The sequence below is a fragment of the Neophocaena asiaeorientalis genome, unplaced genomic scaffold (assembly GCF_003031525.2).
Source record: "Neophocaena asiaeorientalis asiaeorientalis breed wild unplaced genomic scaffold, Neophocaena_asiaeorientalis_V1.1 scaffold256, whole genome shotgun sequence".
Taxonomy (NCBI): Eukaryota; Metazoa; Chordata; class Mammalia; order Artiodactyla; family Phocoenidae; genus Neophocaena; species Neophocaena asiaeorientalis.
Genome location: NW_020185324.1, coordinates 2,745,776 through 2,761,282, shown reverse-complemented (window position 1 = coordinate 2,761,282; position 15,507 = coordinate 2,745,776). Strand labels below are relative to the sequence as shown.

General features: G+C 46.3%; 1 protein-coding gene across 1 annotated transcript in view; it reads right to left on the bottom strand.

Annotated features, from left to right (window-relative positions):
* SMARCA2 (SWI/SNF related BAF chromatin remodeling complex subunit ATPase 2) overlaps positions 1 to 14,862 on the bottom strand; it is a 173,887-nt gene extending 159,025 nt beyond the window's left edge. The window contains exons 1-2 of the mRNA XM_024734212.1: positions 14,726 to 14,862; positions 1,682 to 1,942 (exon numbers count right to left, since the gene is read on the bottom strand). Of these exons, the coding sequence (XP_024589980.1) occupies positions 1,682 to 1,906 (225 nt within the window). The 5' untranslated portion in view covers positions 1,907 to 1,942; positions 14,726 to 14,862. The remainder of the gene's footprint in view (positions 1 to 1,681; positions 1,943 to 14,725) is intronic.
* Positions 14,863 to 15,507: the final 645 nt, after the last annotated feature.

Sequence of the window (15,507 nt, the reverse complement as noted above, 5' to 3'; positions counted from 1 at the left end):
GTAAAAAGCATGTATAATAAGCTGTTACCGGGGGTGAACCACTTCTTTTATTTATGTCAATATGGTTTTACTTTTCAAAATAAGCATATATTAATTTTCTGATTTGAAAATCATCAAATAACAAAATTTGCAAAACATGAATCTTCCCTTCTGGGCTGCAATGCCTTACCTTAAAACTGACCACCAGGGACTTCCCTGGTGGTGCAGTGGTTAAGAATCTGCCTGCCAATGCAGGGGTTCGAGCCCTGGTCTGGGAAGATCCCACATGCCGCGGAGCAACTAAGCCCGTGTGCTACAACTACTGAGCCTGTGCCTAGAGCCCGCGAGCCACAGCTACTGAGCCCGTGTGCCACAGCTACTGAAGCCTGTGCACCTAGAGCCTGTGCTCCACAACAAGAGAAGCCGCCGCAACGAGAAGCCCGCGCATCGCGACGAAGAGTAGCCCCCGCTCACCGCAACTAGAGAAAGCCCGTGTGCAGCAACGAAGACCCAATGCAGCCCCAAATTAAAAAAAACAAAAACAAAAAACCCCAAACTGACCTCCAGTCCTACACAATTAAAGGGAAGAACTGCTCTTTTCTGCAGTAACCTTTCTGTTTCAAACCAGTATCTCCCACAGCTTGCCTGCTTAACATCAAGAGGCATCTCCACCACCCTGTCCACCTGTGATGTCACCTGGAAAAGATGTAAAACCTCTACACATCTCTTCAGGCCTAACCTTCAGGTAATACACAATGGTCCCATAGATTTTCTATGGCTACCGCTACGTCTCAGAGCAAATTGTCACAGAGGATCACGTTTGCTTTCTCAAAAGGCCATTCTCTCTTCTTTGCATCTCCTGCAAAGGCATAATGCCCACGTCATACCGTTATGCTCATCCCAACAGCAACAACCCGAATCTCATAAATGGAAGATTATTATAACCTTCGTCCAGAAACAAACAACTGGCCCTGGGTTCTGCAAAATCAGAGCCCTCTTCCAAAACCAGAATAAAGCCACTTCACAGACAGAGAGCAAAGTGCATTTTTAGGAATTCCCTAAAAACTACTTTATTTCAATCGAACCTTTTTTGAAAAAATCCTTTAGGAAAGGACTCATTTTCCTTTTATTCTTTGGGAACTACGGGATCTTTTTAGGGAAGAAAAATTTTCAATACGTTCATTCATGGATGATATACGGTACTTAACGTACATAGTTGGGAAAAAAAGCAAGACTTATTCACTAATATACTTATTTGCCAAGCCAAAATACCTGCAACCCACAATTCAAAGGATCTGTCAGACTGCATATTGTAGAACTTCCCTGGTGGTCCAGTGGTTAAGACACCATGCTTCCAATAATGCACAGGGCATGGGTTTGATCCCTGGTCAGGGAAGTTCCACATGCCACGTGGCATGGCCCAAAAATAAAAAAAAGAAGAGAGAGAGAGGGAGAGAGAGCTGCATATTGTAGCTAATACTTTTTAAAAAGCCAAGATCAGATCTCCCTGACTGGTGCAACATCTGTAACAATAAAAGAGCCTTGGAATGTATGTTTTCAATAATGTACAAGATAAGAGAAAGACCTAGCTTGATTCTCTTGTAAACAATAGTAGAAAAAAGAGAGGGGAGTTATCAGTGATTATTAGCCATCCATGACTCAGAAGATGGACGGATGGATGGACGGGAGAATGAACTCTTACCTTATGCATTTGATGCATGCCTTCCTGCGGGAAGTCAGCAGACCCCATCGACGGCATAGGGTGTGAGACACTTGGAGGCCCAGGACTTGGCCCCATCATACTGTGGACGGAACCTGGGGATGGTCCAGGTCCTGGACTGGGCCCAAGAATTGGTCCAGGAGAGGGTCCCGGCCCTGGCGAAGGCCCTGGGTGGGGCATCGCACCAGGGTCTGTGGGCGTGGACATCTACTTCTCCTGACTCTGCCAGTCAGTACAGTGATACTGAGTTGGAAAGAAGAGAAAGGAATGTTTTAAACATGATGTTACGATCAGAATAAAACAGTTGTTAGTATTAGATGGTGCCATTTCCGTAACAAACATCAAACAGAACTGCCCTGTCTAGCCCGGATGTTTGAGAGAGTGTGATATATATCCATCTGCCCTAGTCTTTATGAAGACCTCTTATTTAAAATGATTCCCCGGAAAGATATAAATCATCTAAGATCCAAAAAAAGGCTCACTGGAGAAACTCAACAGTAAGACATAAGGAGAATTCTAAACAAGCTTAAAATTTATTACTGAAGCCAACAGATGCTCTTCATTACTTGGGCACCTTACAAGGCATTAACCCCACAAAGCCATTAAAATATACACCTCCTCAAGAAATACCCAACCAAGACCCACTTGCATAAGTCAATAAGCATTCAAACTTCACAGAATTCTAGAGAGTTAAAAGGGGGAGCAAGTACAATTTCATAAACTGAGGATGAAAGGGAATTGCCAATCATGGGAAAAGAAGAGGTTAATGGCAGTCAGACAAATACGGGTTCACACAGCCGCATAGGCAATGACGCACTGAGACTAAAATGTGATGGTACGTGTAAAACCATAGCTCTGTGCCTGGCACAACAAGCAGCCTCTCTTACTGAGCCTTACTCCCCGGCCCTGCCACCTCCACTCCAGCAGAAACGAACAGAAGGGCAGGTTAAGATGTGGTCCTACCACCAGGTAATTAATTAAAGACCACGTGGACAGTGGAGGGCAGGGATTCATCCCGGGCCTCTCTGGGGTCCAAGACTCACACGAGACATCAACCACGACTCCTGGATCGGGGCCCACCAGAGACGTGGTATGAAAATTCCGGTTCTCCAGCAAAGCGGTATTCCATCACCCATGTGCCAAGACTTCTTGGCATCCCCACCAGGGAACTGCCTCATGGGGTGGGTACAACGGGATCTTGGATATCAGCCAAAATGAGTAAATAAGCTGTTTTCTGAATTTTGATGGAGATGAATGATCCCAGGGTAGTCATGGTGATATATTATGTCATCTGGGGGCACACACCTGTACACACAAAACCTCTTCTGATGCCGAACTCACAGAATCCTAAGTGGACTTGCTTACCCACTGATTAGTGGCAGGGAAGAAATTAGACCATAGGGGCCAGGTCACCCACAGCAGGGCTCTTTCCATAGTGAAATGAGAGGTTAGAGGAAAAATTAAATGAAAAAACCCACGTTACTTCCATTCTTAGCTAACTACCATCACCTCTCGAGGAATCTCTAGAATGTGAGGGCCGTGAGGGTGAGGTCTGGCCCTTCTTCGCTCCTGTATCCCCAGCACCTCCAACCAGCATGGAGTAAGTGCTCAGAAAAGATCTGAATGAAGTGTAGACAAAGTTGCAAGGGCAAACTATTAATAGAGTCAATTATTAAAAAATAAAAAAATTAAGAGAGCAATCAGGGTTTGAGGTATGTTCAAACAAAGAAATCTGAAAAGTGGAGGCAAGAATTTGGCCAATCTGATAAATGAATTAGGGCTAGAACAGGAAGGGATGAAAGGCTGCTTTGGACTGATTATAAGCAAGGGATCACTCAAACTGTTTTGCTGATACAAGATGGGACTAAGAGAACACAGTTCAAGTGATTTCTAAAACAACAGGGAAGCTTGGACAGTAAATTATAGCCTGAATTCACGACAGAGCCAAATGTTATTATTTATTCTTTGTGATTAACAAAGCAGGCGGAAGTAACCTTTTTTTTTTTTTTTTTTTGGATTCCACCCCCTCACATATACACACACCCACCCATGTCCAGTCAGCATTTTAAATTTAGGACGCTGACGTCAATTCAGGGGTACTACAAGTTAAAATGTTCTTTCATGTATATCAGCAAACTAATAAACCCCTTTATTTTTTAGTGAATAAAAGGAAATTGCTTACTTCCTGTTATGATTTACCTTGAAATTGGCTTCAATGGCTATGATGGCAAGATACCACAAGTTTGAACAATGAAGATACAAATGCTCAGTCAGCCTGGCAGTCCTACTTTTCATGTTTTATATTTTAATATCTATTATCCCAAAATACCAACGACTTTCTGTGCATATAATGGCTTTCATCTGGGAGTCTCGTAGAATGTTGTAATTAATTGTATGCAGTCCCACAGAAACGCGCATCATTTTTTGTTATAGGAAACTACTAAAACTTCTTACGGGGAAAACATATGAGACAGGAAATGGAAGAATACGGACATAAAGAAGAATGTTAATATAGGAACGTGTTATATAGGAAACTTTTTCGTAAGAAGAGAACCTTTAGGAGCATGCGCTTAATGAATGTGTCCGTGAAACAGCATAGATGAATAAACAAGAAGCCAGCTCAGAGAAACAGCACAGTTTAACAAGGGAGCAAACCTGCCCCATCCCGCACAGCTAAGGGACCTGGACTACCGCACAACTTGAATGTGACCCTCTGGCTTCTGACTGGGAGCCCAGAGACATTGGGTTCTGCCCACCTCAGGGCTGTCACCAACCCCGGGGTTCCCGGGCAAAGCGTTTTTTTTTTTTTTCTGGGGTTTCTCAGCTTCCTCTGGGCTTGGAATCGAAGCATCTCAAGGCTCCCTGCATCTGCCTATCCAGGGCTTGCAGCATCTCCCGATTCCTCCAACCTTATGTGTGGGCGCGCTCATCAGTGAACCTCCAGGGCAGGACCCGGGCTGTCCCAGGATTCACGCCACGGCACCATCACCCAAGCGTAGCACAGAGGAGCACCTCTCAGAGACGAGGCCACAGTCCTGGCCTCCTATTCCTTCCTCTTCATTTCTGGTGGCAACTTCATGATGCAGCTCCAAGACACAATTAAACCTTCCCACAGCGTAAAGCAATTCGGGGGTGTAAATTACAAAGAGGTGCGAGTCTCAAGCAGAGGCGCAGGCCATTACTAAGTCCCTGTGGTTAAGGGTGAAAGTCCAGTATTGGCCAACTCAGCTTCCCCTCACCCACCCTCCCGGTCTCCCTAGGAATCCAAACCCCTTTCTTTTTTCTTCCAGGCACCAATTAAGTGACGCAGATGGGGTGGCGACAGTAGGGACAGGCACAGGGCAGATGGGGGAGAGGCGATGGCTCCAGTAACCTTGAGAGGGCAGGAGTGCCAGGTCTCTCCGCAAGATAACACTCAAAATCTATTTTTATTTTGTGTTGGGGGGCGGGGCGGGGAAGTTTTACATTGTCACCAAAAAGAACAGCCTGTTCCATAATTACATGGCCAATATAAGGAAGAAAACGTGTCTGTGTGTAAGGATGTTAGGCACACAGACCTCCCCGTACCCCGGCACTGCCAGGCCCCTCTCCTCCCCTCAACGCTTCCCTCCACCTCACACCAGCACTCCCTGAGGGCCAGGCCGCTGTGTTCTTAGCCAAGAATTTTTCAGCAGTACACCCTGTCTTTTTTCGTCCTGACCCTGCCTTTACAACCGGGGAGTGTGCGCTTTTTAAAAATAAAAGTCGTTGGAGCTTCCCACAACTCCAACCACTGTAGACATCCTCCCTCAGCCCGAATTCCCTTCCTCTCCCCTTTGCAGAAAGCCCCAGCATACCCATCTGCATATTAAAAGGAGTTCAACTTCATGGAATTTTAAGGGTCACCAGTCCCACCATGACAACCAGGACAGAACGTCTACCGTCCTGTCTCGCTCCAATCAGCTGAAAGATCCCCACACTTGCAGTAACACTTCAACACAACCCCATGTGCTTCAGAATCATTTCAGGGACTTGACTTGAGGACACATTTGGTCACGTCCCCATTTAAAAGAAGAGGGCAGGAAGGGACCACAGAGCTTGCCCCAAGTCACATCTGTGAGTAGAGCTTTTTATCTCTTCACTCCTGGCCCAATACCGAGTCACGGCACCATCAGGCAAGCCAGGCCATCCACCAGTGTGGAGAGCTGTCACTCAGGCTGAGGCAACGATGCACAGGAGTGCGAAGCGGAGGATGCAGAAGCAAAGATGGAAACAATGGGAGATGTCGCGAGGACTGGGATTTGGCTGTGATCCTATGTTAATGTGCGAAGGGACAGAGAAGTGAAGAAAAGCCCTCGAGAGAATATGAGGCAGAGACAATGTTATGAACCTAAGAGGTCGGTGATGTTTAATCAAAGATCCAGAGGACTTGTTTTACTCATCTATTCCCAACTGTCCTGGCTCTCCCCTGGGCACAAGGCATGGAGGATGTACAGAAATGACCAGAGGGCTTACCCAGGGCTCTGCAAGTCTGACAGGGAAACGGGACTTATCCATAAATAGCAGTGAGGAAAAAAAAAAAAAAAAGAACATGCAAGTTCCTGCAAGACCAGAAGGGGTATAGCTAGAGTGTCCACTGTAGTCACGGGCAGGAGAGAGGACTTACAGCTTGGAGGGCGGAGGCAAGAAAAGGGAATTAAGGGAGGCTTCGTGGAGAAGGTGCCATTTCTGCTAGGCCTTGCAGTAAATATAGATAATAAATAAATGTTTCCTAGCAACTTGTGTTTTCTAGTCACAGAAGGAGTTTGGGGGGAAGCACAACCTGCACTAGACAACACCTCTTAAATAACTTCACGAAACGTAATAAGGAAGCGTGGGGTGATCTTGGATCTCCAGCAGACCTTTCTCTCTTCTGCATTTACAGAAAGACTTTGGGGTACAGGTCAAAGGTGGAATATGAGAAATAAAAGTTAGGCCCGGTTCACATCCCTAAGAATAACTGTTGTTTTCAAGTTTTCTGGCTGTTACGGAGAACCATTAAGGCTCAGGAGATAGTGAAGATAAGAGTTCTTTTTATGTCTGTTTGCTGATTCAGACTGTCTCCCGTGACCCTGAAGGTTTTCTCTGTAGCTTTCTCTGTAAATGAATTGAGAATTCCCCCACAAGAAGTAGCAACATCTCTAGAACTGGAACACAAGTGCTGCTGTTCTTGATGGGGGAGTAGAGAGTAGGTAAGAACAGCAAGGAAGATAAAAGAAATAAATCTACCAGCAGTTTCTTTTTTAGAGGCCAAGGTTGTCTGGATAGGTGGTGAAATATACCCAAAGCCCTCGTGCTTCTTGGTCTGAGACGCGCAACTTTAAACAGTGCAAGAAATGATTTGTGCCACAGATAAAAACCACACTGTGCTTAGAGAGAACATTCTACGTGGCTGGCCTGAAACTCGAGAAAAGCATGGAAAACATCTTTCTCGTTGTCATTCCTGGCGGTTTACCATTCAAAGTCGAGGTTGTTTTAAAAAGTGGTTGGATGAAAAGTGTGCTGTGTTTGCTGGGCTTCTGCGAACTCCGCATCGTTGAGTCAAGGGAAGGAATTAGGATGCAAGCTGCTGCCCTCACTTGGAATAAAAAGGCTTGGGACCGGAATAAAAAGCCTTGGGACCGTCCCTGCCCAGAGTCAGACCTGGCAGGGGCTCCAAAGCAGATCAGTGCAGGACAAGAGAGAAAACAAACTTCAGGGGCCAATTACAGCCCCGTGAGCCCCAGGCACTGCCTTAACAGGAACCTGGCTCTTGACATTATCACCCTAGACATACCATGAGCTGCCTTCTCAGAAGAGTCTACCTGTGATGCAATTCCATGACCTCTTTGGTAAGGACAGCCGATGTTTCCACAAAGGAAAAATTCTTTTAAGCAGGGTGTTTACAAGAAAACCCAAAGTACTAGAAGCTCCTCAACAAAAAAGCACTCCGGCAGAACATCCCTCTAACCCAAAATCCATGTCCTCTGGTAGTTACAAAGGTAATCACGGACAACTATCACTTCTTAAATTCAGTTGAACCCAAACTGCTAGGTAATTGGTCAAAACCAAAACAGACAAACCAACAAAAACTAGTAGCAAAGCGTGACACCCTGAAATGTAACTCGTGTGTATTTACACATACACCCATCCTTCCTAAGTTCTGTTAGGCCCCTTTGCAAGGCAACCTCATTTGGGATGCTGATAAGAATCAATGATGGCCACTTTCATCTCTGTCTGCTAAGATAATTTTATTTATACACTAAACATGTAAGAGTCTGAAATACATACTGTAAGAACTTTTTCTGGCTGAGATGGCACACGTTGACTTAGCAGTTAAAACTTGACCATTATACGCTGAATGAACCCCAGCAGACCAGTGAGATGCCCCACTTTACCCGACTTTCACAGCAGCAACAAAAATTCAAGCGTGAACCCTTCAAGTTCACTGCAATTAAAATGAATAATGGCCATTTACAGTGTTAATCTGCCATTAAAAAATAAATCACCACGTAGTTTATTTGACCTCTGAATTTCAAGTTCTCTTTTACAAAACAGGCATAATAGTAGTCAGCTACCTCAATTTTTTTTTTTTTTTTTTTGCGGTACGCGGGCCTCTCACTGCTGTGGCCTCTCCCATTGCGGAGCACAGGCTCTGGACGCGCAGGCTCAGCGGCCATGGCTCACGGGCGCAGCAGCTCCGCAGCATGTGGGATCCTCCCGGACCGGGGCACGAACCCGTGTCCTCTGCATCGGCAGGTGGACTCTCAACCACTGCGCCACCAGGTAAGCCCGCTACCTCAATTTTGATATGAAGCAAATAAAGTATTACATGTGAAAACACCTTGTGAGCTATCGTATAAAAATGTATGTTATGGCGAGGATCCTTCTAAAGCCTTCAATTCCCACCCTGGACTTGAGTTCACCATCTGCTAGATTAATCTAACATACTTTTTGTTCATGAATTCCCTTGCTCCAAACTTCTGAGAGAAACCTCCAACACACTCTGGATAAAACATTCATGCTTTAGCCTGGAAATCAAGTCTTTCTACCTTCTCCAACTTGTATCTTTTGAAAATTCTTCCCAACTGGAACCTCTTGCCCTGGGCAACCAGGTCAAAATTGGTCCATTGGTCTTCTCACAGTTTCTTTAGGCTCGGGCCCTGTGATCTCAGGACTTTCTCCTGATCTCATATGATCAGCTCCCACCACCCCACCCCTGCCCTCCTCTGGCCACAATCGTCCTCCAGCTCGAAGACTCTATCTACCCCAGGCACTCAAGAGAGCCCATCCTGATCTCTCCCTGTATCAAGTGGTCTGTGCGGTGTACAATTTGCTATTCATACGTGTTCAGGCATGTTCTTTGTAAGACATAAATTCTCGATTGCAGATCATTCATTTTTTACGGATTTATAGACTTTGCTTAATAGCATTTTAGTGCATGTAAGAATCCAGCACAACAGCAAACGGCAAAAGAGTTGCAAATATTTGCAAAGCTATTACATGCCCAGCTTTCCTCACGGACATTCAGTTTCCAAGTTCAATGACTTAACTCCCAGTAGGATGGTAAAAACTGGACAATACAACCTCAAGCAGGTAAAGAAATACAGTCATTCTAAACAAGAAAACAAGAAAACACAATCCTAACACAAACTGATAGAGAACTTCCCCTGGACTTCTGTTAACCTGTAAGATAACATATCCCGATGCTTTTTGGTCAAAGATGTTTTTGCTGTTTTTAAGTAACTTTAATTCCACAATTCTGAATTCAGTTTAAACAAACAAACAAACAAAAAAAAGGGGGGGGGAGTTATATTTAATGGGTTTTAAACTTCAAATTTATTTCAACTTCTATGAATTCCATTCATCAATTTACAAAAGGGTCAATATTTCAGTTAGGTCAGCTTCTAAAAGGTTTCTAAAATATTAGTGCTTGCAGAGAGGTAGATGATATATTGGCAGAAGACTGAGGCTTAATATACGTGGAACCTAGAAAAACGGTACAGATGAACCGGTTTGCAGGGCAGAAACTGAGACACAGATGTAGAGAACAAACGTATGGACACCAAGGGGGGAAAGCGGCGGGGGGTAGTGGTGGTGTGATGAATTGAGAGATTGGGATTGACATGTGTACACTGATGTGTATAAGATGGATGACTAATAAGAACCTGCTGTATAAAAATATAAATAAAATAAAATTCAAAAGTTCAAAAAAAAAAAACAAAAACGAAGACTGATGCTTATATACCACCTAAAATTACACAGAATACTGTCATCTTTTCAAAAGTATAAAATTATACAGCCATATTCCCTGATGGTAACTGAATGTTCTGAAAGTCTTATATCTAATAAAACATTACAATTCATCGTCGGCTTCAGTTACATAATAATGTATCATGAAGTCCAGAAAGGCACCACTTATGTAAATATTTCGGTCAAAAATCCTGTATTTCATATCTAAAGCATCATTCTAAATGAGTGAATTACTTACTTATTCTCTCATAATTAAAATTAAATAATGTTTATATCCAACATTCAAAAGATTCAACTATTTAGCTCCTGAATTTCATCAGCTGTGTTATATGTTTTGCTAAAGTATAATTATTCAAGTATCTTTGACTGTATCTTTAAAATCTCTAATATATCTAAAACACTTTCCAAAAAAGTGCTATATTAATATAAGGGGAAAAAGTAATAATAAACAGTAATAAAGTTGTAAAGTTTTCCAAACCCAGGTTGCAGGATCCCATTTAACTTGGCGATAAATATCTTAGGCAAATAAATATGCTATGTTTCATAATGACTCTGGCAGAACTAAGTTTTAGAGTCCTATATTCCCTGGAAAATATAGTCATGACCTTCTATGCAGAAAAAATACTCTACCAAATAACCTACCACCACCTGTATTTTCTATTCCCAACCACTTATAGAATGATCCATGACTTTATTAAGTGGCTAGAGATTAAAGTTCCATAAACAAATACTTCCAAAGACCACAGGAAATTCAGCATCCTCTATTGTTCAAAAACAAACTACAGGACACATGTAAGAAAAAGGAGCAATTGAGATGATCATTCTTTTATAGAAAAAAAGTGACAAAAAAAAAAAATCAGAAGCAGCTCCCAAAAACGGCTTTTCACATCAGGGAAATTTTCTCATCTGTTCACCAGAAATAGTGCAGAAGAAAAATGTGGCTCATTTACGTAGAGCTTTCTAAGGCCACTCATGGTCAGCAACAAATTGTCCATGACTTCCCTTAAAATCATCTTGACCAGAAACAGTGTGAATCAAAACTTCTGGTGGCTAGATCAGGTCTGATCAACCCAGCCTCAATATACTAGTGCTGGGAAACACTCCTTAGCATTATATTTGTGACAGTTCAGTTGTTCTCATGGCACCATGTCAAGATGTCATAAATAGTGATTTATTATTTCTCTGGAGTATCGAAAAGCTGCTGACCTAGGAGAGTTTGACAAAGGCCTTGTTTACAAAGGAAGACTGCTAAAGGGAAAAAAAAAGCCAACATGAAAACACTAGAGGATGGCACCACTTTTATAATATATGAAAGTCTTCTCTTTTATGGTCTTGTTCCAATACATACTAAGCCCTCAAATTGAAATGTCAAAATATTACCGGAATATAAGGGGTATCACGATGATGTCCTAGAAGAGCATGGTATGTGCTTTCATGCTCGCCTGTAAAATAACTTATCTTAAACTTAATCAAAGAAAAAAGGTTTCAATAATTATTTCTTCGCCAAAGTGGTACTTTCTGGTTAAGGTGTCAGAAATATTTTAAACAGAATCCAAAGATTAACAATATGACAAGTGCAGAGGCACTTTTTTTTTTTTCGTCAATTCCAAGCCTCAGGTGTTGGTCAAAGCACTTTTTAAGAAACTTGACGAGAAATGCTCAAAAACCACTTTAAAAAAACGAACAAAAGAAAAGATCTAAGGCTGCTTTGAACACACTCTGGCGGTGAATATTTTCTGTGAAACCCCACAGTGCAGCCAGTCCCGGAGCTGGGATGTAACTGATGTCACTGAGGAGAGAAAAGCTGCATGTAAGGAAGCACCCCCTCACCTCTGCCAATTCTTCAAGGGTTCTGATACCCCAAACTCCTGATTTATTTTACAGTGTTCTTCAACAATATGGCTTCTCTCTTTAATGCCCCCAACAAGGTAGAGGGGAGGCTGTCTACAGGTTTGGTTTTTTATTTCAGGTCATAAATATCTTTTGTACCTAATAGGCATCTCCAAATCCCCTCTTTCCAGCAGCAAACATTCCAAGTTGTCAGGGAGCTTCAAAAAAAAAAAAAAGCCCAGGAGAATAAAAGGGCAATTAGATTCTTAAAAGAGAAAGTGTGTTCTATTTGCATAACAATGCACCAACTTGGATTCAAACCTGCCACACCTCTTAACACTTCACCAGTGAGCTAGAAGTAGGCTAGAAGCCTAGCAAGTCTAGTGTAGGCAAACAAGACTGGGGTAGTGGTCCCCCCCCAAAATGGTGGAAAATATCACTGAAACATTTGAATGTGCATATATAAGTCTACACGCACATGTAACACTGGGCATGGCTTTTATTTTAGTACAGATCTCAGAGGTTTCTGAGTCTTACGTACTTGGTTAGACAGGAATTTTCTTCCACTCAGTACTCAAGCAACAATCTTTCTGTTCCTACAAGCATTCTCTTTCAACAGCCAGGTGTAAATTAAAAAGTCCTTTGAAATGGAAGTTTAAATTTGAACTCTGCTATTGGTAACGCACAGACGTTAAAAATAACCACTCAGTGCGGTAGACAAACGTGTATCCTTAATGTCTTCCTTATGCTCTAACATCACACATAGTTAGGAACACAGCCTACCTAATAACCAGGAGATAAGGATGACACCTCTCCATAAAATACCGACCCGGGTCGCTTTGCTTTTTCAAAAGCACCAACCTCCGTCAGGTTAAGGAGGAGAAAAGAAAGAAAGAAAAGGGACAACCTTGCAAAACTCTCCAAAAAGTTATATAAACAAAGGAGGGGGGAAGCCCAGTATGGGCTTTGCACCCATGTGCTACTAAAGTTACATAACACCCGCTGCAGACATTAAAGAAGGAATGGATTCGGCACAACAGCCCCACTTCCCTCGACTCCCCAGCCTGTCTCCTGCTCTTAAAAAATCCAAGCGCCTGTTAGGACCAAGTGGACGACTCTGAATATTTATTTTATTGTTGGAGTAAATACTGCGAGAGTTGGAGGCACGTTTAGGCCCGAAGTTTGCATGTGCAACGGCCCCAAGGCGCAGCGACTCCACTCCCCAGACCCGGAGAAGAACTGACAAGGGACAGCAGCCAGCAAGGCCTTCTTCTTCCCCTCGCGGTGCCTCCCGCTGGAAAGTTTTCCACGCGATCGATCGGAGGGTCGGGAGCCGGCTTCCCCCGCCTGCCTGACTTTACAGGCGCGGCGAGCCGGGAGATTTTTTTAACTGCGCCCAGGCTGCGAGGCCTCGGTGTGCGCCCGCAAGCGGAGGGCGACTAGGGGCTGGCGCGCCGGACTGGTTATTTGGGGAAGTGCATCGCGACACCTTTGCAGATGGCATGGCCGTGTTTTGCAAAACAAACGGGGGAAGGGAAGACGGCTAGATGGAGAGGGGAAGCAGAGAAAGGAGTAAACCAGGTTGGGATGGGAATAAAGCAAACTCGAAAGCAAGGAGTGAGAAGGAAGAGGTGCGTGTCATCGTTGGGGGGAGGCTCTCTCCCGGTCACCCCGCCTCCCGCCCTCGCCAGCCTACCCATTCTTCCCCCCCACCCCCCGCAGCCCTTCCCCTTCTCCGGCGAACGCCACGGCCGCTGCCCGGGTGCGCGCGGGTCCTGTTTGTGACAGTCAGGCAGAGAGGATTATCCGGATCATGGCCTCCCCGGCCCGCAGCCACGGTGGCTCCCCTAGCACCCGGATGATAGCGGGCGACCCACGCCCGCGGTTTCCGCATCTCGAGCTAGGGGAAGACGCAAAGCAAAAGAAAACAAACCCGGGAAGGGGGAGGGCAGGGTAACTGAGCCCGGCAGGCACCTCCGACCTCCTTCTTCGGGACCTCCTCCCTCCCTCCCAGCAGTGCGGCCCGGGCCGGACACCCCGAACTTCAACACCCGAGCCCGCGCGGCCGCCAGGTACCAGGGGCAGGGACGTCCGCAGTGCCCCGGGCGCAGCAGCCCCCCGCCCACCCGGAGCCCCTTTGCCTAAAGGCCTGCCTACCGGTCAGCGCCCCCATCCCCGCCCGAGGGAACGCGCGAAGTGGAGGTGACACCTCCGACGCCGCACGCACCGGCCCCGTGGCGTCGGCTGCCGCCGCTTCGGTGCGCCAGCTTCGGCTTCTCCCGCCGCGATCCGCTTGCGTCTCCGCAGCCGGAGCCCTTTAAACAAGTCCCAGGGAAGCGGGTGGCAGCCGCGTTCGTTGGCGCCCCGCCGCCAGCCCGGGCTCCTCGCCCTCCTCTCCCGCTCGCCTTCCAACTCTTCCGGGGAAGACTGCTCTGGAAGAACTGTCGCGTTTCCATCCTCCTTCCCGGTCCTCCTGCCAACCCCCCGCCACCCTAGCTTTTATGGGAATGGGGGGATTGCAACCTTGCCGAGTGTGTGTGTGTTGCAAGCTGGAGTTAGCAGCGCATCGCTGACTGCCTACCTAGGGTCAAGGCTGTGGTTTGTTGGGATGTTCCTCCCCTTGCCTCCTTGAAGTAGTCATTATTACTGTTATTATTAGAACAGCAAGGTTCGGCTGAAACTTTCCGGTTTCTCCCACCGCCTCGCGGGAGCTGCTGTTAGAGCATTCCACCTGAGGCCCGCAGGGAGGAGGCGGGCTTTTTTTGTTGTAGCGATTGGCCCGCCTGTTTGTTTTGGTCTCCGTGCATGCACAATAAATAATAATTAGGATAATAATGAATAATCCCCGGCGAAGGCGGCGCGGTGCCGGAAGGGTTTGTGCCGCGGCTGCAGCCCGGAGGCCGGAGGGAGGGGAAAGAGGAGAAAGGAGTTGTAAGTTATATTTACCTTGTTCTCGAGGAGTGTGCTGGCTGAATCTCTTCCCTCTGTGAGTCACCCGGAGTACAGAAACAGAGGGAGAGAGGACTAGATTATGAATATGACTTCATTGATGACAGCCATCCCCTCCTCTTCCTAAACTCCGGCTCCGCCCCGCGTCCCACCCTCACCGCCTCCACCGGCGCCGGAAGGCGCGCCGCAGTTGGCCCCGTGCGCCGCTCTTCCCTGCCCGCCTGGGCGCGGGTTGGCGGGACGCGCCTGTCACTCGCCCCGCTCAGCGACTCCCGAAGCTCGGAGGGGAGGAGGGGGCGGTGTGCAAGAATGTGGATCGAGACAGCTCTACTGTATGCGTGGATCCGTGTGTGTCTGCAAGGCGCCGGCTCTGGCCGTGTGTGTGCGTGGAACAGAGAAACTGCGCAGGACGCAGAAAGCCCGGAGACCTGATGGAATTGGGCGCCCGTTATCCCTTCCCGGCGGTCTTCCAAGGCCGCTGCCGGGCTCCTCTCGGGAGGCTGGGAAGCGGAGGAGGCAAAGCGAAAGGGAGGGCAGCCGTAGTAATAGCGCGTAGTAGTTTGGGGTTATGTGAAGAAGGTGCTGGAATTTAACTGCGCCTCCGCCTGCCAGAGCGAGCCTGCAGAGGGAAAGGGAGGGGACGAGGGGAGGGCTCCGAGTGGCACCGAAGCTGTTTGTGGCACAGCGTTGACCATGAGAAAAAACAGGCATCGACGTGCTGCCCGAAACTTTTTCTCCCCTACCCTGCCCCACCCCCCAAGGCTGTAATTATAAAGCTC